Genomic DNA, 26,798 nt, shown 5'->3' on the forward strand with positions numbered 1-26,798 from the left:
TTTGATTTTATTAATTTATTTTTAAAAGGTCCAATAAAGCGGAACGAACAAATCACGGTAGCTTAGCAGTCTTTCAGAACAGACTAAGTATAACCTTGAAATTAAAACGGGAACAATTTGATGTTATCGAGTAGACAATTAATCACTGTATCACATCGTTAATATGCCCAGCACTCCCAATTATCAAAGATCACAGTTCACCCGTTTGTTCTTTTGTATAGTGTGTAGGTCACGGTCTTGCTAAAGGGCTTAGTGTAGGCTATACCTGTTCATCTTTCTATTATGACGTCATCACACAAAATAAAAAAAGATCAAAACAAACGAAAAAGGTGAGAAAGAAGACAGGATAGGTGAAGCTTGAAATATTTTGAAATTGTATACCCTCCCCACACGTCGATCAGATGCCTCAATAGACAAAACCGTAGTTTTCGGCGAGTTCTAGGAATCTCTTAGAATAGAACTACAGATAAGCTTCCCCCCAAAGCAACTTTAAAAATCGACAGTTTGCTCCCGAAGTTTGAACAAGCTAAAATTTTCAAAAGGATCTCCCTGTTTGAGGGTCTTAGTGTCTTAACGAGTTCATTCCCAGGCATAGCAAGGACTGTCCCAATAGACAACTTAATATCTCAGTCAGTTAGAATGCTGATAGGGTGGCAGTAAAATGAATGTTGAAGTTAAAGCACGGGTGACCATTGCCTGACTGTCTAGCATATTCGAGGCCAATACTGTTGACCTTTAAACAGTACAAACCCACCTAACGGGGGAATGTCAGTCGGTAAGAAACAGCCGTGGGATTCTCAAAGATAAGATCAAAACAAACAGATCAATACAAAATTCATGCACTTACGGTCTCCACTCTGTAGTCTAGGTTTACATTGTTATATTCTAGCAGACCCTGAAATAAAAAGATGGGGTATGCATCAGCCATAAACTCTGTCATACAATCACTATATTTCATTTCACACCAAAGTTAGAACTTCACATGTCCATTCATAAGTCCAAAACTGAATTTTACAGGTGGTGCATCATTTGCTACAGATACCAAGGACACAAAATCAGCGTACTTCACTGTTTTATCATATTCCCCCAGGCCTTATCTTTTGCGATATCCAAAAGAGTTTGGACCACTTTTGTTTGGCGTGAGAGGATATTTCCTATAACCACACCGACAATGGCCGACCGCCCACCCCCAGTAGATTGTATTATAGTGCTTGCTATCCATTTCCATTCGTCACCTGATTTGTTGAAAATTCCTAGCGATGGCGCTACATCAAAACGTATTGTACTGGTGCGGTACATTTATCAAAATGCTCAGTGCTAAATTTGCTACGATGTTAAAATTAAAGGCGTTGAAGACTCGCCCTGTGAAAAAAGTGAACTTTCCGTTGCCCGCAAATGAAGTTTTTTTCTTGTCGCTACAACATGCAGACAGTAATGAAACGTGATACCGTGTTATCTTTTATCTAGACCTGAGATGTCCATCGCTGCTATGTACACTGTGCTATGGGTATTGACAGTAGCTGCACGTAGTGACTGTACACTAGTGTCTAATTACCGACCGTAGCATGCTGTGTGTGTATTTTCTGAGATCGATGGTGGTGTCTAACACTTCTGTTACACCTCAGTCGAAACTAGGTCAGATTACCGGAATGAGAGGTTTCTTTGTGCGTGAGTCTTCACACCCTGTAAACCTGCGTAAACTGGCTAACGGAGAGCATATCATCGAATATAAGACATACATCAAATACATGTCTTACACTCTTTCTCTACATCCAAATTTCGAATTGAGTTAAGTTATGTCTTAAATCTGTTGTTGAGACTGTAACTTTGTATCCTTCTATGCAAATGAGAGGTATAATGGGAGGATTACACTACTTTGGAAGTTATTTTATTATACAAACAAAGGGGAATCGGTCTCCATAAAAACCTATCAAACCTAACCCCTAAAACACTGATCCATCCTACCGACTAACAATTCCCGAACGTTTCCTTACTAAAGATACCAATGAAACTAACACGCCTTTGTGGTTGACCTATTTGGATCATACTTAATAGGGCGTAAACTTGCTAACCACCTAGTCAAATTAAGAAAGTTCTGTATCCCACAAGATAACATAATATTTACTGTTTATTTGGTTAAAGTAACACTTTTGCAAAACGTCTGAATTATAGTGGTTGTACATCCAGTAAAATTGACGTTTCAAAGTACCTCATATTTTCTTTATCCATACAGTATGGTAGGGCAATATTGAGACAAATCCCAACAGAGGATAACAGGAGATAGTCAAAACCAATAACAAACTTCCAAAGGACAAGTTACATACTGGAAAATTTCCAGACACTGAATGGAATAAAACAAACTTGTTGAGCATAGAAAAAATATTTAAATTGTTGGCAAGTTGAATGTATATCAAAATAATAATAGTTATAGAATATTACTCTCTATTGTCTGTAATAAATTACTTTATATCTAAATTATTCACAAATAAAACTTTCCATTTTTTTAAATACTCCAAAACTATAAATGCAAATGTGAAATGACCAATAATAAATATGAACTTCAATAACAACTATATACAAAACATGTGAAATGACCAACAATAAATAGGAACTTCAATAACAACTATATACAAAACATGCGAAATGACCAACAATCCTAAAATCTGTTAAACTACTTGAATAAATTACTCAAAAAACTTCCAAAGGACAAGTTACATACTGGAATATTTCCAGACACTGAATGGAATAAGACAAACTTGTTGAGCATAGAAAACATACTTAACATGTTGGCAAGTTGAATGTTTATCAAAATAATAATAATTATAGAATATTACTCTGTAATAAATTACTTTATATCTAAATTTTTCACAAATAAAACTTTCCATTTTTTTTAAATACTCCAAAACTATAAATGCAAATGTGAAATGATCAATGATAAATATGAACTTCAATAACAACTATATACAAAACATGTGAATTGATCAACAATAAAATATGAACTTCAATAACAACTATATACAAAACATGTGAAATGACCAACAATAAAATATGAACTTCAATAACAACTATATACAAAACATATGAAATGACCAAATCATAAAAGCTGTTAAATTACTCAAATATATTTAAAGGATTGAACAATTCAAAATAATGCCCTGAGTGGTGGTGACTTCAGTATTGTCTGGAATACAAATTTAATCATAACCATGTGTGCGGTTTATTCTTCCACTGCTTCAAATGGATCAGAATCGTCATCACCTGTGGGAGATATAACAGCTTTTACTCCTAGGGAGGGAAGTACTGTATCTGTCCATTCTAAGTCCAAGACGTCAACATCATCGGCATCATATTTCTCCTCATCAACCACTCTTCTCTCAGATATTTTTGAATCTCCTCTCGCAGACACCTCTGTACATCTATCCCTCACTTCCTCTTCCTTGGTTGCAGGGCCCTGATCAGTCTCGACAGTCACAGGCTTTTTCAAATTTGTTTCTACTTTGGTTTCACCAAGAAGCTTTCTTTTGACACTAAACTTCTTTCTCTTTGTTTTGTGGAGACCTGAAGCATCAACACTCTCCTCATTTGCATCCACTGCATATTTAGTAGTATCCTTGTAACTATCTTCACTGGTAGTCGTCATATCTTCATGTTTGATTCCCTGATCATATTCTTTGTGATCTTCATCATGCATTTCGATGTCATTTGGACTGGCAGACCTATTATTATCTTTCTGGGTTTTAACCTCCATGTCCTTGTTACATGTGGCAGCCTGCACAGGAGCTAAAAATGCCGCCTTTGGTTTACCTTTCGGTGCAGAAAACTTTGCTTTCTTTTGCAGACTAGGATTTTGTCCTTTTACTTTCTGGTCATGGTGTTGTGATTTAGAGATAGGTTCAGCAATCTGCTTCTTTGCTTTTTCATCTTTCTCTGTCTTCTTCTTCTCTTTTCTTTCTTTCACCTGCTGCTTCTTTAGTTCTCTTGCTTTCCTCTTTTCTTCTTTCTTTTTCATTTCCTGTTCCTTCTTCTCCTTCTTCATCTCCCTCTCCTTCTGTTTCCTGGCCTTCTCTTGGAGTGCCTTCTGTTTCTTATCTTTCTTTTCTCGTTGTCTCTGGATCTTTTCTGTTTTGGACGTTCCTTCACCCTGCTCTTGTACTCCTGTGTCATCATTCCTGTTACTACTGGTATGTATTTTCATTTCATTGGATTCATTTTCATCGAGCACGATAGGCGCTATGTTAGATGTTTCCTTCTCACACTCTACACTAACATCATCCTCTTCCTGTCCTCCTTCATTCTGGTGTGTCACAGCAACCGTATTTGTATCCTCTGCAACTGTACTAGCAATCTCTGTACCTGTAGTTTCATCTTCAACTGCTTCAGATATCTCCTCAATCTCATTTTCTTCACCATGTAATACCTCTCCATCCTCCTCCCCACTGTTGGTCATGGCTGTCTCATCCAATTTCTTCTTTTTCCCTTTCTTCTTACTATCTGCATCATGTCTCATCCCCTTCTTTGACTTGTGGTTCTTCTTTTGTTTCTTGTGCTTCTTTCTCTTCCTCGTTCCACGGTCATCTACATTTCCTGCTTTTCTTTTACGTCCATGCTTTTTCTCCTTATGGTCATCTGGATACAAAAACACCACAAACATAAAACATTTCAAAATGAGAGAGATGAAAGAAACAATTGGTCCATAAGGAAATACTAAATGTAATTCAGAGATGTAGGTGAGCCTACACTCAGTCCAGTATGTATACATACAACATACTAAATGCATATCAGAGATGTAGGTAGGCCTACACTCAGTCCAGTATGTATACATACAACATACTAAATGCATATATCAGAGATGTAGGTAGGCCTACACTCAGTCCAGTATGTATACATACAACATACTAAATGCATTTCAGAGATGTAGGTAGGCCTACACTCAGTCCAGTATGTATACATACAACATACTAAATGCATATCAGAGATGTAGGTAGGCCTACACTCAGTCCAGTATGTATACATACATTATACTAAATGCATTTCAGAGATGTAGGTAGGCCTACACTCAGTCCAGTATGTATACATTCAACATACTAAATGCATTTCAGAGATGTAGGTAGGCCTACACTCAGTCCAGTATGTATACATTCAACATACTAAATGCATTTCAGAGATGTAGGTAGGCCTACACTCAGTCCAGTATGTATACATACAACATACTAAATGCATTTCAGAGATGTAGGTAGGCCTACACTCAGTCCAGTATGTATACATTCAACATACTAAATGCATTTCAGAGATGTAGGTAGGCCTACACTCAGTCCAGTATGTATACATACAACATACTAAATGCATATCAGAGATGTAGGTAGGCCTACACTCAGTCCAGTATGTATGCATACAACATACTAAATGCATATCAGAGATGTAGGTAGGCCTACACTCAGTCCAGTATGTATACATACAACATACTAAATGCATATCAGAGATGTAGGTAGGCCTACACTCAGTCCAGTATGTATGCATACAACATACTAAATGCATTTCAGAGATGTAGGTAGGCCTACACTCAGTCCAGTATGTATACATACAACATACTAAATGTAATTCAGAGATGTAGGTAGGCCTACACTCAGTCCAGTATGTATGCATACAACATACTAAATGCATATCAGAGATGTAGGTAGGCCTACACTCAGTCCAGTATGTATAGATACAACATACTAAATGCATTTCAGAGATGTAGGTAGGCCTACACTCAGTCCAGTATGTATAGATACAACATACTAAATGCATTTCAGAGATGTAGGTAGGCCTACACTCAGTCCAGTATGTATACATACAACATACTAAATGTAATTCAGAGATGTAGGTAGGCCTACACTCAGTCCAGTATGTATACATACAACATACTAAATGTAATTCAGAGATGTAGGTAGGCCTACACTCAGTCCAGTATGTATACATACAACATACTAAATGTAATTCAGAGATGTAGGTAGGCCTACACTCAGTCCAGTATGTATACATACAACATACTAAATGCATATCAGAGATGTAGGTAGGCCTACACTCAGTCCAGTATGTATACATACAACATACTAAATGCATATCAGAGATGTAGGTAGGCCTACACTCAGTCCAGTATGTATACATACAACATACTAAATGCATTTCAGAGATGTAGGTAGGCCTACACTCAGTCCAGTATGTATACATACAACATACTAAATGCATATCAGAGATGTAGGTAGGCCTACACTCAGTCCAGTATGTATACATACAACATACTAAATACATATCAGAGATGTAGGTAGGCCTACACTCAGTCCAGTATGTATACATACAACATACTAAATGCATTTCAGAGATGTAGGTAGGCCTACACTCAGTCCAGTATGTATACATACAACATACTAAATGCATATCAGAGATGTAGGTAGGCCTACACTCAGTCCAGTATGTATACATACAACATACTAAATGCATATCAGAGATGTAGGTAGGCCTACACTCAGTCCAGTATGTATACATACAACATACTAAATGCATTTCAGAGATGTAGGTAGGCCTACACTCAGTCCAGTATGTATACATACAACATACTAAATGCATTTCAGAGATGTAGGTAGGCCTACACTCAGTCCAGTATGTATACATACAACATACTAAATGCATTTCAGAGATGTAGGTAGGCCTACACTCAGTCCAGTATGTATACATACAACATACTAAATGCATTTCAGAGATGTAGGTAGGCCTACACTCAGTCCAGTATGTATACATACAACATACTAAATGCATTTCAGAGATGTAGGTAGGCCTACACTCAGTCCAGTATGTATACATACAACATACTAAATGTAATTCAGAGATGTAGGTAGGCCTACACTCAGTCCAGTATGTATACATACAACATACTAAATGCATTTCAGAGATGTAGGTAGGCCTACACTCAGTCCAGTATGTATACATATAACCTTTCTACTGAATGACAGCATTACCATTCCTTGAAACTGCAACATCACTGCTCATGACATGACAAAATGGAGATATTTGTAGATACAGCAGAGTTTGAAATTACACATAAAATAGTACCCCAGAGTATGTGGAGTATGAAGTTCCTGATATGAGTCTTGACATATAGATCGTCTGTCTATTAGGATAACTCTGTTGAGTGTTCAGTATTGTGTCCCTCATTTACCTTTGTTATCTCTTTATGTCGAGTTATCTTCTAGACTATTACATATTGATCTATATATAATAATACTGATATAACAATACCACGGACAGATTTGATAATGACTGAGTGTTATTTAGTACCTGCTACTAATAGCTGATTCATATCTTCTGTGGTTGTCTCTCTCATAGCCATTACATATTGATCAATATATAATAGTATTGATATAATAATACAACAGACATATTTGATAACGACCGAGTGTTATTTATAATAGCTGATTCATATCTTCTGTGGTTGTCTCTTTCATAGCCATTACATATTGATCTATATATAATAATATTGATATAATAATACGACAGACAGATTTGATAATGACTAAGCGTTATTTAGTACCTGCTACTAATAGCTCATTCATATCTTCGGTGGTTGTCTCTTTCATAGCCATTACATATTGATCTATATATAATATGTATTCGGACTTATCTAGATAATGGTGAGAATGTGTTGGGTCTTTATCTAGATCTCAAGAAAGCCTTTGACACTGTCGACCACAAAATTCTCCTTGCCAAGTTATACAGTTACGGTATTCGAGGTAAAGCTTTCGATGTTATGCATAGTTACTTATCTAACAGGAAGCAATTGATGTATGTTAACAGTACTTATTCTACGTGTTCCAATGTTAATATCGGTGTGCCTCAGGGATCTGTTTTAGGACCGCTGTTATTCTTAATCTATGTAAACGATATTAAAAATGTTGTACCTGACGAGTCCTTAAGACTTTTTGCTGATGACACAAACTTTTTTGTCCACGACAAAAACTGTACCAATATCGTGCTTAAAGCACAATCAACGTTAAGCAGTCTCAAAAATTGGTTTGATGCGAACAGACTTACCTTGCATCTTGGGAAAACTAACTTTACTATTTTTCATGCCAAAGATAATGTTTCTCATTCGTGTCCAGAGCATTTTGTATTGAATAATACTAATATTTGTAAAACAGATTGCGTCAAATATCTTGGCCTTATGATTGATGATAAATTGTCATTCAAGCAACATATTGATGACCTTTGTAATAGTCTTGTTAAGTTTAATGGCATTTTCTATTGCCTCAGGGATTCGCTCACTCCCTCTGTAGCTATTCAGCTTTACTGTTCACTGGTTTGTTCTAAGATTTCTTACGGTGCTGAAATTTATGGCATGGCTAAAGCTACCATACTTAAGCCTTTACAAATCCTCCAAAATAGAATGTTAAAAACCATTACTTTTAAACATCGACATTATCCTACCAGTACTTTGCACAAAGACCTTGGTATTCTTAAGGTCAGCGACATTCATGTTCTCAAGATGTGTTCTTTTATTTATAAGTATATCAACAATATTCTCCCCGTGTCTTTAGTGATATTGTTAATCCCTGTAATTCAGCGTATATTCGTAACAGTACGAGGAATAATAACCCATTTTTCTGTTAGCAGACATCACTCGAAACACGGTAAATTACTCTTGAAAAACTACTGCTATAAAACCTGGAAAGTGCTTCCAAATGATATAAAAACTGTTAAATCTTATGTAACGTTTAAGCGAAAACTTAAAGCCCACCTAATTGAAAACTACGCTGACTGAGTATTGATTATCTCATGTTTATTTATCTCTACTCTTAATTGTTACCTTCTTTCTTTGTTTTTTTGTTATTTTTGGTCGCTAGCTCGATAAACTACTATTGTTTTTCTAGTGTCCTGTTTATACTATACCACTTTGTTCTACTGTTCTTATGTATAGACGAAATAAATGAAATGAAATGAAATAATAATATTGATATAATAATACAACAGACAGATTTGGTAATGACTGAGTGTTATTTAGTACCTGCTACTAATAGCTGATTCATATCTTCGGTGGTTGTCTCTCTCAGAGCCATTACATATTGATCTATATTATAATATTAATATAATCATACAACAGACAGATTTGATAACGACCAAGTGTTTTAATTTAGTACCTGCTACTAATAGCTGATTCATATCTTCTGTGGTTGTCTCTCTCATAGCCTCAACTGCCTCTGATATCCAGCCGTCTGTTTCATGCTCCAATTCTTTCATGTCCTCCGAGCTCAATATGCTACACAAGATGTCTTCGCTTACCTCAGAGTCATCCAGTTCTGTCAATTTGTGAAAGAGTATCAATGAAAAGCATAGCAGGGAGGGTTGTAGATACTGTATATTGCATGTGATCAGCCATGAAAAGTTATTGATGATTGAACTACCCTGAGTTAAAACTCATTTCCTTTTGTGTTTTCTAAAGACTTTCAACTCTAGCCTCTCTTGAGATAAGCTTGCAGATTCATTCCCTAGAGACTTTTGGAGACTAACGTAGTGGCTCTTTGATCATTTACTGGTGGACACGATGAAAGCAAGGAAAACATTCACAGAGAGTTCCCGATGGTCATAGCTGTTTATTATATATTGTGTCCGAGTAATCTATGGAATAGAGACAGGGGATCAACTTTGATCAGTCTGAGTGAATTGTTGATTTTATGATCCTTTATAAACCAAACTTGGAGGCGATGCTCAATGGTCAAGTTTGGCAGTCAGAACTGTCAGTGTAAGCAATTAATGTATCTAACAAAAGTGTTTGGATTAGATAAGAAGGATCAATTGGAGAATATTTTGATGGTCACAAAAGACATAACTTTCCTCCTTATTTGTTGAAAATAGTCAAGTGACCAATGCATTATTTTATTGTTACTTGTATTAGTCTGGAGGTCAGTTGGAGAGATTATTGATGACCCTGGTACAGGTCACTCGGTCAGCCTTATACATTCAAATTGTACATTACTACCTGCACAAAGATTGCTATCAACTGTTATGTACAATATCTCACGTACACCCTCAGATCCCATTTCCTGTTTGTCACAACTTTGAATCCCCAGAATTTGAAAGGAAAACCTTACACTTACCAATCTTGAATTATATTTATTCACCCATTTTTGTAATGTTTTGGAGTATCATTGATAATTCTACAGCTATAGTTATCTAGCAAAAGGCAGCATATGGTTACGATGTACTTTGGCAAAAACTTTTCAATACTAAGGTGTAAAACTTCAACCAAATGAAACTATTATGTCAATTTGAAACATATCATATGCAAGAATTTCTAATGGTTACTCCTGCAAGGGAACATTTCACCATAACTTCCATATATGGCTAATGTTTTACTTGTTTAACCAAGAATCACAGTAAATATCCTTGAAGGGAACCTTTCTAAGATAACAGACCAACTGATATCCTGTGTTTATAACCTAAACTGTAAACACAGTGTTTAGATCAGGGTTGTTTAGGGAGTGATATATTTGTCAAGCTTACAAAAGATTTCTAGTTCACTTCCTTTCACTTTGATAGTTCCTGTTCCTACTAAAGTGGTTGTTAAGTATCATTTAAATAAGAAAAGAATAAAGCAACAAGTAAACTGAGCTATTAAACTGAGTTGAAGATCAAACATTAAACACTGATATAAATCAATCACATCTGATTTGAATACACATTTTAAGTTCACATAAACTAGGACTGTCTTTGGCCAAAGGTTTCTAACTCTGAAAGGTGAAAGCTGACTGATTTTTATTGATTGGTTAATCAAACCGATAGGTACTTATCAACTATGCTCAATACTTCTGCTTGTCACACTTCCACAGCAACTCAGTGGAGTTTTGATCAGTTCAGTGTGAAGCAGTGAAAGAGGGTCTGAATAGTAAGCTTAGCTACACTGTATAGATTGGATTGATATATTAGGTTGATCAGTTCAGTGTGAAGCAGTGTAAGAGGGTCTGAATAGTAAGCTTAGCTATAGATTAGATTGATATATTGGGTTGATCAGTTCAGTGTGAAGCAGTGTAAGAGGATCTGAATGGTATGCTATAGATTAGATTGATGTATTACAGTTAAGTGTGAAGCAGTGTAAGAGATTGATATATTAGGCTGTGAACTAATGATGGATGAGATATCCAATGACAATGTTAGTGCAATCACCATTCTAGCTTCTTCTCTATATTAGCGTAACAGTTCACTCAATACATTATAACATTTCTGGCTGCTGTGTTTGATATGGTTTCCAGAACAATACTTCATTTATATAGGTCAAAGCGGGGCATATACAGTACATGTTCTCTGTCTTACAATAACAGAGCTATAAATAATGTGGAGAATAACCCAAATAAATAAAACAAAAAAAAATGTACCTTGCAAAGAACAATCTCTACTCTGTTTTGTCCAAACTCCTTTAAAGGTCTTGCTGAAGCCAAACGTGTCTATTCTTTCCTGAAAGAGACATCCAAAACAGCATTATATTGTAACAAATCAATTGGACAATACCTGAATATGACTAAAAATGTATTACAGGCAGTAGGCATAAACTAGACAATTCACCTGATCCTTTGATCTTTGCAGGGAATAATGATTTAACATCAAATAGTAGAATGCTATGAAAATGGTCAAATTGCTACACATGAGAATGGTCAATATTTATTTGTGTAGTGATCTGATAATTTCATACTGCATTCTGGTAAAGGATGAAAAGCTGATCATAACTCATAACTTTATTTTTTTTTTCATCAGAAAAACAAAAAATATAGACCTAAACACTATTTAAGTTATTTACTGTATTGGCAAACAAAAACAGTGCAACTATTTTTTTCTTCTTAAAACAGTGAAACTGACTACAACAATCTCACAAGTTATTGACAGGTTGATTTGAAAGATGACTAGATATTAAATACATATTTGTATAAGGTTACAGACACTGTTGAGTGATGAGAGAATCAAGGCCAGCAATATGTAAGTGTTACTTTTAAGGTTCTTTAGTGTTTTTAAACGGCAACAGTGCAACAATACAACAGACTATCAAACATAGTTTATCAGTATATAAGATAGGATAAATAGTTTGATGGGAATGCTGATGCAAGCTCAGGGAATGATGTAGAAATCACTTTTTGTGCAGCAGTTTTGAGGTCTATGAACTTTTTCTGATATAATATCATAGTTATTAATAATGAAACTCTGACAATTATAGAACTGCCTGTCGTTTACTTATTGCAAGTAAATTGATCTTTGGTTTGGTAACATCTTAGTCTATTTAATGATTGTTGCCTTTTGAGGAAAAGCATGAAACCTTGTTAAGTTTAACATATAAAGCATTTTATTCAAACCATTTCACATTCAATGTTTTTCACAACATTAATACTGTACACAGTGTTCCTTAGATGAAGGCTATGGATAGGGTCAGAAATCTTAATCACAAAATTGGAATTTAACCAGTGTAGGAACAGATAACAATACACCAGCATATTGCATGACAGTATTGGTTTATGGTCAACATTACTTTAACAAAACTGAGTAATAATAAAGGATCCAGGTGAAATGGTCACAACTGGAGTGTCACATGATACTTCTGGTGTTTCCCTGTCCAGCCATTTATAAGGTAATGGCTAGCACTCCATACACACAGGCTGGGTGGTTAGTAATGGCTAGCACTCCATACACACAGGCTGGGTGGTTAGTAATGGCTAGCACTCCATACACACAGGCTGGGTGGTTAGTAATGGCTAGCACTCCATACACACAGGCTGGGTGGTTAGTAATGGCTAGCACTCCATACACACAGGCTGGGTGGTTAGTAAGGACTAGCACTCCATACACACAGGCCTGGTGGTAAGTAATGGCTAGCACTCTATATACACAGGCTGGGTGGTTAGTAATGGCTTGCACTCCATACACACATGATGGGTGGTTAGTAATGGCTAGAACTCCATACACACAGGGCTGGGAGGCTAGTATTGGCTAGCACTCTATATACACAGGCTCAGTGGTTAGTATGGCTTGCACTCCATACACACAGACTGGGTGGTTAGTAATTGCTAGCACTCTATACACACAGGCTGTGTGGTTAGTAATGGCTAGCACTCCATACACACAGGCTGGGTGGTTAGTAATGGCTAGCACTCTATATACACAGGCTAAGTGGTTAGTAATGGCTAGCACTCCATACATACAGGCTGGGTGGTTAGTAATGGCTAGCACTCCATACACACAGGCTGCATGGGTGGTTAGTAATGGCTAGCACTCTATATACACAGGCTCAGTGGTTAGTAATGGCTAGCACTCTATACACACAGGCTGGGTGGTTAGTAATGGCTAGCACTCTATATACACAGGCTAAGTGGTTAGTAATGGCTAGCACTCCATACATACAGGCTGGGTGGTTAGTAATGGCGAGCACTCTATACACACAGGCTGGGTGGTTAGTAATGGCTAGCACTCCATACACACGGGCTGGGTGGTTACCATTTATCTTACTGTGTGTGCTACTACATGTAATTCATCAATGAACTGACCCAGGTCTATCTATAGACTTTTGCTTTACAAATGGAATGCTTATCTCCCTAGACTAGGGTGCTTAATTATATGCTGGAGTGCAAAATGGAAGAAAACATTGGTTATGTAACAACCAAGTGTCATACAAAAACTAGGAACTGGTATTGTTACACCAAGTGTGTGTAATTAAAAAAAAATTAATTGAAATAAGAGCAGAAATCTGCATTCAACTAAAAATGAGAAGAAAACAAATACCTTAATTGACACTTTCAAAGCATCTAGTGCTTGCTTCTTGGCTGGAAGTATCGATTTGGAGTAGTCTTTCTTCTTATAAAATAACTGCCACAAAAGAAGAAATAAGTTGGCTTTCAGTGATGAATTATATCATACATTTAACTACAGAACATTCAACATTGTGTATGACACTTCCAACTTTAAAATAAACAATGCATACAAAACATATATGAAAACATAGCAGTACTTCAAGTAGGATTTGAATAAACTTGTGACAAAATTCTAGGTTTAATTACTTTTACTTGTTGAATATAATGACATGTCCTAGTTTGACAACCTCCATTCCCATCTTTCCACTTTACAAGGAAACTTAAGCAATAAAGTGCCATTACTCACATTATTATAATCTGTATAATTGCTAGCTTTGCAGATGTCAAAATGTTGTGACAAACAAACCTGTAAACCTTTAAATTGATACCTTATCGATTCCCTTTGGTGATATTAACTGTGTGCATGCATACCTGCTGGCACAAAGACTCACACTGAAGGACTAAAATTAAAGAATTTCATTTAAAAAAAAAAAAAATACAGAAAGTTTCCACACTTTATCAAGTTTGTGTGCTACAATTAAATTTTTAAATGTTGGTTGAACATTGTAACCCTTAATATGAACTGTTATTAACCTTTTAATGCTACTGGTTGTTGTAACCCTTAATATGAACTGCTATTAACATTTTAATGCTACTAGTACCACTAAAGCTGGCTTATATAATCATGTCTAAAAGATAGGTAGCTTTCCCTTTAAAACTAAAGAGAAGCTGCCAGTGTTAAAGCTGTTCACTTTGCATCTTTCACCTAATTTTATCCTACTTTGACACCTGCTGAACAATGGCCACCATGTCAGCTCTTTTGGGAGCCATTCCTCTTACATCTCTTACATCTTCAGTTTTGAACCCCAAATTGAATTTCTAACATCCAGATAAACTCTGCATCAATTCTGCACAATACTAAGCAATGGCAACTGTGTATAACTCCATGGTAACCAACATTTGCCACTTTAGAACTCAAGGAGTCATGTTCCATCCAAAGTTGATCCTTTGTGATAAAATATTCTGACGAATTATACCACTGAAATAATGACATTTATAAAATCAGGTGTCATAACTTCCATAGTGTGGAAATGGTAACAGATGACAAAATGTTCACATTTAATTGAAAATCTGCTTGTTTCATGCCAACTTGACCCTATCTTAATTCATTAATGATGTTTGCACATTTCTTGGGAATATAAATAACCACTAAAAATTTGGCAGAAAACATCCCTGCAAAACAAAATGAATGAATGATCCCAAATTATTTGCAAAACTCACAGATCCTGGAGGTTTCCCAGGTTCTTCAAACTTCTTAACCGAGGCTGCACAAACCCAGGAACGGCTCACAACCTCGTCCAGGAATACACAATGATAGTGAGTCTACAGGAGATGATATCATGGTTAAAGATAACTCTAAGCTATATAATAGTAGTTCCATATGTCCCAACTCAATAAACTTGACAAATTTATTTTTCCAAATCATGCTTGTGATTCTTTGAGGTTAATAAACACATATCTATTCATGACCACATAGATTCCAAATTTCTTCACGATGGAAGAAAAGCTGACCATCAAAAGCAACATTCAAATCTATCACCTGGCTTGCTGAATTTGTTCTTCATAACAAATATCTCAAATGCTGTATTTATAAAAAAATGCTGTAATTAATAATAATTATGTAAAACTTTTGTTGAAGATTCTTTCACAATTGTTTCCTCAATTGGTTTTTTAATAGTTCACAACTTTACTGGGTTGCATCAAATGAAACTGGGGTGTGATCCTTGGTTACATAATATGCAAAGTACCCTCTATACCATGGATTGCTAACAACTAAGGAACGAGAGCTGGTTGATGGAGCACAGGACTTGTACAGTTGCATACCTGCGTTTACCAATTTCAATGAAGTTCTTACCAGTATTTTATTTGCATTTCTAAATTTATTCTAAAAGTTGGTAACAGACTCCAAAAGAAATGTTCTTGTTAACAGAAAAGAAGAGGAAAGGCCTTTGCTTACCACATCTGAGTCTATTCCATTGTGGAACATAAATTCACCACGGTCAGGGTCAGTCTCTACCATGGCAGGCCACCATGGAAATCCCTGCATCTTAGCCCACACGATGGAGCCTTCTGTGAACTTGTTGTGAATGAATTCCAATTGTGAGTAGTCTTCTTCTAGTTTGTCACATGAATTAAAATTTTCATCTATTAAACAAGAAAGAAAATGAAACAGTTCCTTACACACTGCAGACGAGCAACAGAATAGTCAATGTAATGAGCAAATTCATGCAAACTTTATATTGCAGAAGGCCCTGGAGTCATAACTTTTGGTTGAAATATTGTCTTATGCAAAAGAGAACCAGAGAATCAATTTTATTGAGAGAAACTGGAATGATTGATCATCCATTCACAAATTTTATACTGCTCTATTTTATTTTGATATCATATCTATTTTGTGCTAATGTACTGCCAAAAGAAGGAAAAGAAAAATTAAACACATAAGAAATGGGTATACCCATTTCTTCTTTGTTTAATTTTCTTACCATCCTGTGACTAATGCAAAGCTGTTGCAGAATGATCAGCCAAATAAGCCATTACTAGCATACACATTGTTGGCTTTTAGTGTTTACAGCGTATACAATATATGTAAAGGTAATGTGTTCGGTGCAGTCATCACTATGAATATATCAGTAGAGTAGATTCACTACCTTATATGTGCAATTAGTATGCACTTGAACAACATCTCAGAGGCAAATGGATCACTCCATGAGGTTGGGGTGCAAAGTGTGGCATCAATGTCAAAGTTTCAAAATGATTTTCTCTCTCATTTGAATGTGTTCTTTGTATAACCAAGATAGATGAGAACATACAATGTGTTACATAGCTGTATCTACATCATATATGTTCTTACATGCATATAAAATGAAACAAACAAGCTCAAATACCCATTTAACAAGTTAAATTATAATTTCAAGCTCTTATGTAGTTTTAAAACAGCATGAACTACATTCTCTATCTAGCAAAAGTATCTTGTGCATTCATGAAGTTGTAACTGATGACACAATGTTCATGTAAATTCATGTTACATTAAAGAACAGCAGATTTCCCTTAAAATTGTGTAGGTAAAAGGAATGGCTTGTAACTTGCAATTCGGAAGAGGATTCATGAAATTTAACTTCAGATGAAGAAGCTTGTTTTTTGAACACCTTTCATTCAGTGTTATTTCCATCTTTATGACTTACCAGGATGCATGATGCATGTCCACTGCTCTGGTATTTTAGCGGGGTCTGTCTCGGATTTAAGAAAGCGCCATTTCTTGCATTGCATGTTTTCACATTGTACCCAGACACCATCTTCTGTTATATCACGATCTTGAAACTTTCCTCTTTCCTTTAGCTTCCTTTTCTGGGAAGGTTTCTTCGATACCTTAGAAGAATCTAATCATAGGCAACAGAAGAATTAAATCAAACAATTTTCTGTCAATCTCCTCAAATTACTTTAATATGTCAATAAATAATGTTGACAGCATTTTTCTAGAGAGTATCACTTCCATTTCACTGCTCACTTTAGCTTTTGTGGAATATCAACCACACAAATTTTAAGAGAAGAACCACGTAGTAATTGAATAACCTTCTCAATACACTACACACTTTGTACCTACACATAATACCAAGATCATGGATATGTCATGGTTTAAATAGTATGACCATTTCTAGCCTAAAATCTGGCTGCCTACTGTATGACTGTATTCTGTGATTTATCTCTCCTTTAGTCCAGCTCTCTGAATCAATATAAAATCTTCTTCAAGGCAGTATGTATATACACAATGTTTAGAGCAAATGAGAGAACTGCATAAATTCTCGAAAAAAAAAAGGAAAGGAAGAAAAAAAAAAAAAAAAATCCCTTAAGTTGTCATTTTATATGTCAACAATAAGACCCACTGTATGAGAATTCAACAGAGCACAACCAAACCTGATTGCATTTTTGCTTCTCTCAGTCTTGATTTCTAGAGTTGAATTCCCCGGAATATTTTACCATGACATTTGCACTTCATTTGTTTCAAATCCATTTTTGGTAATTTCAAACAGCAGATATTACATTCCTCTTCCACAAATCAAATAGAAATAAACTTCTGAAATATTACAAAGTTTTACATTAATTTTAATAACTTTTATGAAATATAAAAATTATTTTCAAGGTTTTATATGCTCTCAGTCACCATGCTGTAGAAGAGTATTGATATGTTTAAACATAAAAAAAAAAAAAAATTTAAAAAGGTTCAATTAATACTGTGTCCATTTCTTCTATTATTGCTTCTTTCATAGCAAATGAATTAATATTCCTTTTTACCTGCTGAACCAAACAATTCCCTGCTTGGATTCCTTGGACATTCTTTAGAGTGAGCTTTCTTTCTTTTCAATTTCTTCTTTTGAGGAGGGTTTGGTGTTATCTCCACAGAATCTTCCATAATTTCATCCAGAGGAGTACAATGCAAGTCATCTTCAAGACTGTCAAACAATAAATAATGAAAAGAAGTTAAAAATATTAAAAAACACATATTTAGCAGTACTTGAGATCAGCATGTAAAGTGATAAACTCTCTGAGATGTCAAAAACAAATAACATAACTTAGGTATGGCTTGCCAAAGGGAATGTGTGGGTTCAAATCCCAGCTTCATACCATGTTCAGTTGCTTGGCTTCAAAATGTTGAAATTAAATTCATTTTATTCGGAATTGCACATTGTGCAAAATGTGCAATATTTTCAATGTCATACGTTAACTTTGTCACAAGACGTTCTGGGATAGCCCCCTAAGGTATTTTATTGATTGTTTGTGCATGTTGAGTTAATTGGATGCTAATTATTTAGCCATGGTTTTGTGCATCCTTAAGCATTGCATAATAATGTATTGTTAACAGAGTATTGGTCTTCGGCATAGTCACATGCTCTTTCCTTTCTGTCTCAGGCTTGACCCGAACACAAGCAAGACCATAAGTTGCTCTTGTTCAATTGTACAAAGGTAAGGCCAAATTTTAGTTGAAAAGAAAGGAAACCAGTATATCCACCAATTTCCACCGTCATTTGAGATGACACTGACTCATTTCCTTATGAATTAAATCGGGTGTCTTTTGGACCTTTATAGATGGCAAAAGAGGCAAGGAAAATACAAGCTGAACGAGAAAGAAAAAGAATGTGAAACTAAGGCCAAAAGCCCACGCTCATATAGAGACATGCTAGTAAGATAAATGAGAATATTTTTGTACTTAATCGCAATGAAGTGAACACGTTGAAAGAACCTTCAATGAAACAGAACTTAAACTAAAACCAAAAGGAAGAAAGAATATTGAGACCAAGTGGAGACGAGGCTGAATGAAATAAGAAACCATATGCAGAAGATATGAAATAAATGTAACAAACTTAAGAGAATATATAGAAAGCTGCTTCTATCTAACTGTTATTAATTTTTGTTTTGTAGTTTTGTTTCCTTGCACCAATTTCTCTGCAGTATATGTATATATTTATTATATTCAAATAGGGAAAACATTCTATAAGCAATGCGCTTCTTTTTTCTCCTTTTCTATGCATTTGTATAGCTTAAATATTGTATATCAAGTTACATGATGAATGTTTTTTTTTCTTTTTTCTTTGTACCAGCTGTCTCTCTAGATTGTATTGTATATCAAAATATTCGTTTATACTTTGTTAAACATTCATGTGCTGTACACAATTGCTGGAAATAAATTTTTGTCATTGTTGTTAATTTGGCTGTTACTATATATTGCACATTGCAACTCATATACACTCTCTGTCCTTCTTTACGCCCTTGTCAACTACTCTGAGAAGAATCCATGGCAAACTTCACCATCAACAGGTTTTGTTTATCTTTTAAATTCAAGTCATTAGTATAAAACCTTGGGAAAACTTACAATTAACTGTGCGAAGGGATGCTGTTTTATTGTAATAAGGTATGATAAAGTGCCTTAACCAGAATTAAATAGTGATTTTAATTGCAACAGTAAAACATAAGAGTCTGAAGACAAGGGTGGGAAACATGTTTGCTGTGTACAGCAAAAGAGCGAGTCTTTTAAAAAGAAAATTTTTTGTGTGTCACTTCAAACTACACCTATAACAGACATCATACAGTACTGTAATGCAAAATGTATTGGTCAAAATAGGGTGAATAAATTTCAGAAAATTTCATCAATGAAACAAGCGATGCAGTTGGAGCAATGTTTCATTTTAAGTGGCTCATTACTTATAGAGTCACTCTACATTATAAATTTATATCACAAAACAAGTAACTTGCATCCACAAAAGCTATTTTAATGAAGGACCAATAAAAGAATGCGGATAGGAGGTTGGCTAATGAAGCTATTTCCAATATGTCTGGTTTGGATGAAAGAGTTCTAAGAATGATAAAGTTATACTGCATACAACGATGCTGCGTCACTCAGATCCCCCGCTTGCTGCTCCTCATCCAATTCTTCTTTGTTTGGATCTTCTGGTCTAAGTAAGAAAACAATGTTACAAAAATATCAATACAAAGTTTGCAAAAGCAAAATATCATACAATATTAATAACAAATATGATATGAAACAAATTTTAAATACATATTACTGTAACTCCAGCCTATAATGAACTTTCACACAACCTGTTCTATTTGGTCATGCATTCCTTGATGAATGGTAGCTCTCAAAATTCAGCAGATAGTTGTACAGGTTGGGGCAATATCTGATGAGAGGGGTAATGGTCACTAGAGACACTGAGACCCAGGATCAACTAGCAGATACAGTACCATCATGCAAGAGCCACTTCACACACAGTTGGGCACCCTTTTTCGACGGCTACTCTATTATGAATATTCAGATATAAGTTATCGTAGGGATAATCAAAGGTGTCGCCTTCTTGATAGCCATTTTGGGGCTAAAACTTAACAAGAAGATTCCCTTAACAATAATGATGTTTTTGCATGTCTGGAAAGAAAGGACATCACGTTAGGCATCTAATGGCTGACCATCTAAGAAAAGACAGTAAGCTTGAACACTGAAGGAGGAAAACCTGTTCAAGGAAGCAAGATAAGAAGAGTCCCTCAACAATAAGGCTGAACTTTGCAACTGGAAAGAAAGGACAACATGTGAGGAATCTAATATCTGACCATCTACAGTAAGTATCTAATAAAAGAGAGTTGGCTTTAACACTGCAGGAGGGAGACCTGTTCAAGGTAGCAAGACAAGAAACACATCAAACTGGAGACAAGGCGGCAGCGGCAATAGCAAATGTCTACGATCACTGTGGACCAACAATTGGCACCTACTGTAGTGCTGAATGGTGCCAAACAAGGTTCTTCCAACTGGTAGAAGTGGATCTTTGAGTCATCACCAGAGATTGTTGCATCATAATTAAATGCCATTCACCTACTGGGGACATGGAAAGTATGTATAGATTACTACCCAATGGTCTCCACTTGAAGGAGGGTTCGAGGGGGTTTCGATGGGCATATTCCTGCCCTATTGGCCAAAAGGAATACCAAAGAGGCACTCCCTCTTAACCACCTCAAGTATTGTTTTGGCTATCTAGCAAAGTACCATTCAAAGTATCCAATATTTTCATGGTTACTACAAGCAAATTAATTTTCCTCCATTTTTTCAAACAATTCTAGGCCTTTTCCAAAAATTTATCTGCACAAGAATTCAAGGTCACATTAACTCTGAGAACAGATCGATTCTATCAAATAGCAGTTGCAGACATTGAGTAACTCCTTTGAATACCGAATTAAGTAAAAGCATAAATGGATTACTAGGCATAGAATACTGCAACCTTACTGAATTCAACAGTCTGTTTACCCAACTTTTTATAACACATTTTCTTATTTATTGAAGTTTTCACTCACATAAATTCTGGAGGTAACTGTTCATCTTCCTTATCCTGCTCTCTGCAGTTGCCACAATTATCTTCTTCCTCTGCCCCAGAAATGTCCACACTGATTGCTGAATCATTTGGCTTCAAACCATCTGTTACATTGGAGGGACCATTTTCCTCTTCTAATGAGAAACAACATGACAAGAAAATACAAAGTCAAAATATATTTAACAAAAGACTTTAATTGCAAAGACTTTAAATATTATTAAATGGAAGGTCAGAAACTTTGCCAAAAGCTATAATTATAGTACATGAAAATATTGCTTGAATATTGTTTATAGAGAAATATATCCTTCTGTACAATCTGTAAAGCAAACCAATCAGGTCTACATCTCATGCAGTAGCATAAACCAGGGAGTATTCTACATTTGTAACTGACTATGTACATCAAAATTTCACCCCATTAAAATATTATCAAGTATTATTTGCCAAGTACTGTATAGTAGCAGAGATGCCAACCTCTTGACACAAAAAACAGACTGAATATCCTAAAAAATCAGATTTTTGAGAGAAAAATCAGATTTTCACAAAAACTCAACACTACCACTGGCCCGTTGGGCCCGGGCCAGTAAAATGTCAGAAAAATGTTTTACTGGTAAGAACGCGCAAGTAAAATGTTTACTCTTTCAATAACATCTAATGAGAAATTGTAAAGCATCTGCAATAATTCTTATGATGCAAGAAGGGTGTTTAAATGCATAATGAGAATAATGATACAACTTAATTGCTTGCATATTTTGGGCCAATGAGAATTTGGTTCAAGACAGAAGTAGAAGTGAGAAAAAAATTACTGTATAGACTTGCATTATACTCATGGAAATATGAGCAACATTCCTGTTAACTGATATTATAAACCAATTAAAAGAAAAAAAGTGTCAGAAATTTCAAATAATCAAATATGAATTGCAGCATGTACAGTAGCAAGATTATTGATCAACTATTAAAAAAAAAATAATAATATAAAAAATAAACGATTTTTTTCTTTTTTTGAAAGATGAAAAGTCTTATTTTCAAGAGGCAAATCGTATTAACATTTCACTTTTTTTATCGTACTAAATACGATAAAATCGTACTGGTTGGCATCTCTGTAGTACCAATTAACCACACTGGAGACTTAGTGTATTTTGTCAATGTGCTTCGACACGTTAATAGACTTCATAAATCACCTGTTTATTTGAATTACTGCTTAAATAGTTGGATCACACAAAGCAATGGATTTAACAATGAGACTAACAGCCACGGATTTCAGCTTTTATAATGAACTCATTTGCAGCCAGTCATATATGCAGTCAAGCTGCCAACCATATGTGATTCATCCCACCTCTTGTACTGTACTATGTCAAATATGCACAACGTCTTCAATGACTGATACTACTAATGTTTGATGACATGGCTGCCCTCATACCCTTCTGACATTTTATATCTGGGTATGTGTTTGCACTTTGCAATTACTATCATTCATTATTTCTGTAATACAGCTACTGTATTCCAGGTCAGAGTATAGTAGTTTCCTAAGCAGAAATGACATTTCACATGAATCCAGGGTCTGACTACCTTCAGTCTCCTAAATTTAATTCTGAAACAGGGATGTACCATCATTTACCTTTGGTTGTGACATGCCCACTTTCTGCTGCACTGTCTGATTTCTCTCCCATGCTTGCTTCTTAATGGCTTTGCTCCACCAATATGTTGAAGGGACAAAGCAGCTACAGTATTCATTAAGAAGAAGTCACTTGAAAATAAGGAAGCAAACACAGTCATTAATAAAATACCAGTATAAAGTGGGAGCCTTTAGACCAGATAATTCATACTGTAATAGTTTCAATTATATCATGATGATGGACAAAGATGGCTTTCTTATTATAAAGAACAAGTTATGTCGATCAATGTAACATACTGAAACGTATCTCTGCTAAAACAAAAGAGCTAATTAACCATTCACGTTGTACAGAAATTGAGCATCTGGAGTACCAGGGATTGAAGATCATTTGCTAATAGAGAGCCATCATGCAGATGTCCCAACTGCTATCATTTGTCAATGAACTTTGTTGAATTAGACCTCTTAGTAGCAAGAATAGTGGATCAATGTATATTAAGCTGTACATATATCAGAAATGTGGTAGACTGCAGCAGAGGAGAGTGCACAGTCAGTTAAATTCTCCTACTATGCTGTCCAGGCTACAGTTGGCATAAAAATATGGATACGTCAAGGCCTAGCTTCATGGATGACTTTAGACGGAATTTTAATTGTGATATCATACCAAAAAAAAAAGTAAAGCAAAAGCTACATTAAAAGGTTTCTACAACTATACTCAGACCCGTCAACTCTCCCAGTTTTATACGGAGACTCCCGGTTTTTACCCGAATCTCCTGGCCTCCCGGTTTCATATTCTATTCTCCCGGTGTTTTACTGTTTCATCACTTGCGACATATCTGAAAATAGCCAACAATTAGTCCTATACTGAACAGGAAAGGCTATTCAGTGTAGTTCGCAAGAACAAGACAGATAGTCCGTCAAGTCTCAAGCTTTATGGGACTCTATCTAGCATACTAGCCATGAAGTCGCAGCACCCAGAGTCCACTGTTCCCTGTTTCAAATGGAAGCCTACTAAAGAAACCCTGGAGAAAGCGAAGCGAGCTGCTGTAAACTATAACAAGAAACACTGATTGGATGATTCTCTCACTGTATTGCATAAGTAGACTATACTTATTAAGGAGTATCCAACCTCCATATTTTCCCCTTGTTCTCCCTATTTTTTGGCCCTGCAAAAATGTTATTCTCCCTATTTTGGGGTCAAACAGGTTGACAGGTCTGTATACTGGTCTTAAAAGCTACATTGGCTTTCTTGTATTTTCATGTATTCCAACATTCTCGATGTTCCTGGCTTATTATTATTATTATGTGTAAATATGAAAGTTAAATCCATAAAAGACATGTTTTCCTACTACACTCAGTTTGCATACTGTATATATGAGCAAACCAATTACTGGTCTCTTTGTAGACCACCGTTAATATCCTAGTCTGTTAGACACTATAATAATGGATAATCCTTAGAAGTTTAAAGGGGTCATTTATCAAAGTGATCTGAAGCAGCCAATAGAAGTGTTTATTTACAGCCGACAAGATATCAAACTACATAGTAATGCCAGCTAGCTAGTCATAGGGCAGGGTTGTCCAACCTACGGCCCGCGGGCCACAGTCCGGCCCGCCGCAGGGTTACGTCCGCCCCGCCAGAGATGCTTCTACAGTGCGAAATTTTAGTGAGCAGAATTATTGATAACAATTTGAAGCTATATAATCAATCATTCGAACCTTCTGGGTACAAAAAACTGCATACAGGTCAGTTTGTGTGACACTCTCAGCGGAGGGGGGGGGGGGGGGCGGCTGGACTTTATTCATCTGTTTTATCAGGAAGGAAAATAAATCAGTGCGCTCCGCGCGCAGTGCTCACATTTTGTTGCCTTGGGCTTCTGGCAAAAAAATTCGAAAAATCGAGCGTAGGGTTCATGCGTCCCCCTCCTTCATAATCATTCCATGTGGACCTCCTCCGCAAAAGGTTGGACAACCCTGTAATAGGGCTTTCATATACTATTTAATGATAAATGTCAAATCCCTTCACTCTGGAGTGCCATGAATCAAAGCTTGATATAGTCCCAGTTGAATAATGTGGAATTGCAGGGTTTTGTTTGGGTTTACTTTATCAGATAATTTAACACTTTAAGAATTCTCCACAGTGCACAGTAATACCACCATCCCATATTGGGTTTCCAACACATGCCACTTGCAACAGTCATACTCATACTGTAGGCTTTAGTAGCATGTTTAAGCTCAGCTAGTTGCCTATGTAACAGCTAGTACACTGTGCAGACGTAGGCTAGACAAAGGAGCATTGTTCATTAGCCTATTGATCCTATTTGGGAAGATAGATAAATATCCTTTATTGTACGGTAACTTTGCATATCCCCTAAATTTGTGTACTGTGTTATAGGTATGTAGTTGCAGCTGTACTGATAGACAGTGTAGTTGCCTTGTTCGTAAGTCAAATTGTAACAACTTTTTCAATCACACTTTTACTCAGATACAAAATACCTTTCACAAAAACCGTCAAAATTGCCTCAGAGAATCAAGAAAACATCAATTTTGAATAATAAGACACCTTTGTGGATTATTACACCCATTTAACAGAATTACACAGTTAAATTCAATGAATGCACAAAGTTAGGAACATTTTTCTTCAAGTGCTTCAAGCTGCTTGACATGATTGTCATCACCATTATCTTTTTGAAGTAACTTTGATGCCCGGCCTTACTATCCCAAATTTACCATGATTGATACCATCATACACTAGTCTTAGTAACAGTAAATCACCAAGCGGCATATCAACTTCCTAAAGACACATCAGTTTATCGTTTTTTTTGTTTGTTTTCAAATAAAGTCAGACATGACATATCCAGTAGGTCTAAATCCCCTTTTCACTTAATCAAATTTCCCGCCATAGCCTACTAACGTTAGTACTATAGAAATGTACCAGCCTAACATTTATTACAACCTAGGTCTACTTCGATCAGTTCAAATGCACGAATTGGAACCAAATCTTGCATTTATATTGCAGTGGTGACTTAGAGCAAATTGCTCAAGAAGAGTATAATGAGATAAAACTCACGTAGGATCGATCTGCTTTGTTCCTTAGCAAGGCCCAACGCTAGATCTAACTCACCAAAATCAAAGACGAATTGCCCAGCAGCAGACGACAACAGAGGGAACTGTTAAAAAACACTACTGTATTGAACGATGTTTTCAGCAGTTGTGGGACGTATTCATAATACTTTACATTTGCTGGTTAAGAATTGGACAAGTGAAAATTTATAAAAAGATATACTGCATCTAGTATTTTGTAATAACGTTATTATGAGGCTTGTTTATTATTTAAGGATAACAGAAAATTTTTAAATCCATCTCAAAAATTTCTGTGAAAGCAACTACTAGAACGGCAACACGCGAAAAGATCCTGCGTCTGCGCAC

At 35.8% G+C, this 26,798-nt stretch overlaps 1 protein-coding gene across 3 annotated transcripts; it reads right to left on the bottom strand.

Annotated features, from left to right (window-relative positions):
* Positions 1-26,754, bottom strand: LOC139975734 (uncharacterized). 3 transcript variants are annotated; one of them, XM_071983847.1, is made up of 12 exons: positions 26,440-26,754; positions 23,379-23,481; positions 21,747-21,897; positions 20,291-20,362; positions 18,207-18,364; positions 17,099-17,293; positions 15,874-16,061; positions 15,138-15,239; positions 13,789-13,872; positions 11,403-11,481; positions 9,171-9,329; positions 1-4,626 (listed from the first exon to the last, which is right to left on the bottom strand). In XM_071983847.1, the coding sequence occupies exons 2-12, from the start codon at positions 23,428-23,430 to the stop codon at positions 3,218-3,220; spliced, it is 2,649 nt and encodes an 882-aa protein (XP_071839948.1). In that variant the 5' UTR covers positions 23,431-23,481; positions 26,440-26,754; the 3' UTR covers positions 1-3,217. The 3 variants fall into 3 exon arrangements, with proteins under 3 accessions (XP_071839948.1, XP_071839946.1, XP_071839947.1); XM_071983845.1 differs by having other exon boundaries at positions 23,379-23,507; positions 26,440-26,751; XM_071983846.1 differs by having other exon boundaries at positions 23,379-23,507; positions 26,494-26,608.
* Between the last annotated feature and the right edge of the window lie 44 nt (positions 26,755-26,798).

The sequence above is a fragment of the Apostichopus japonicus genome, chromosome 11 (genome assembly GCF_037975245.1).
Source record: "Apostichopus japonicus isolate 1M-3 chromosome 11, ASM3797524v1, whole genome shotgun sequence".
Classification (NCBI taxonomy): Eukaryota; Metazoa; Echinodermata; class Holothuroidea; order Aspidochirotida; family Stichopodidae; genus Apostichopus; species Apostichopus japonicus.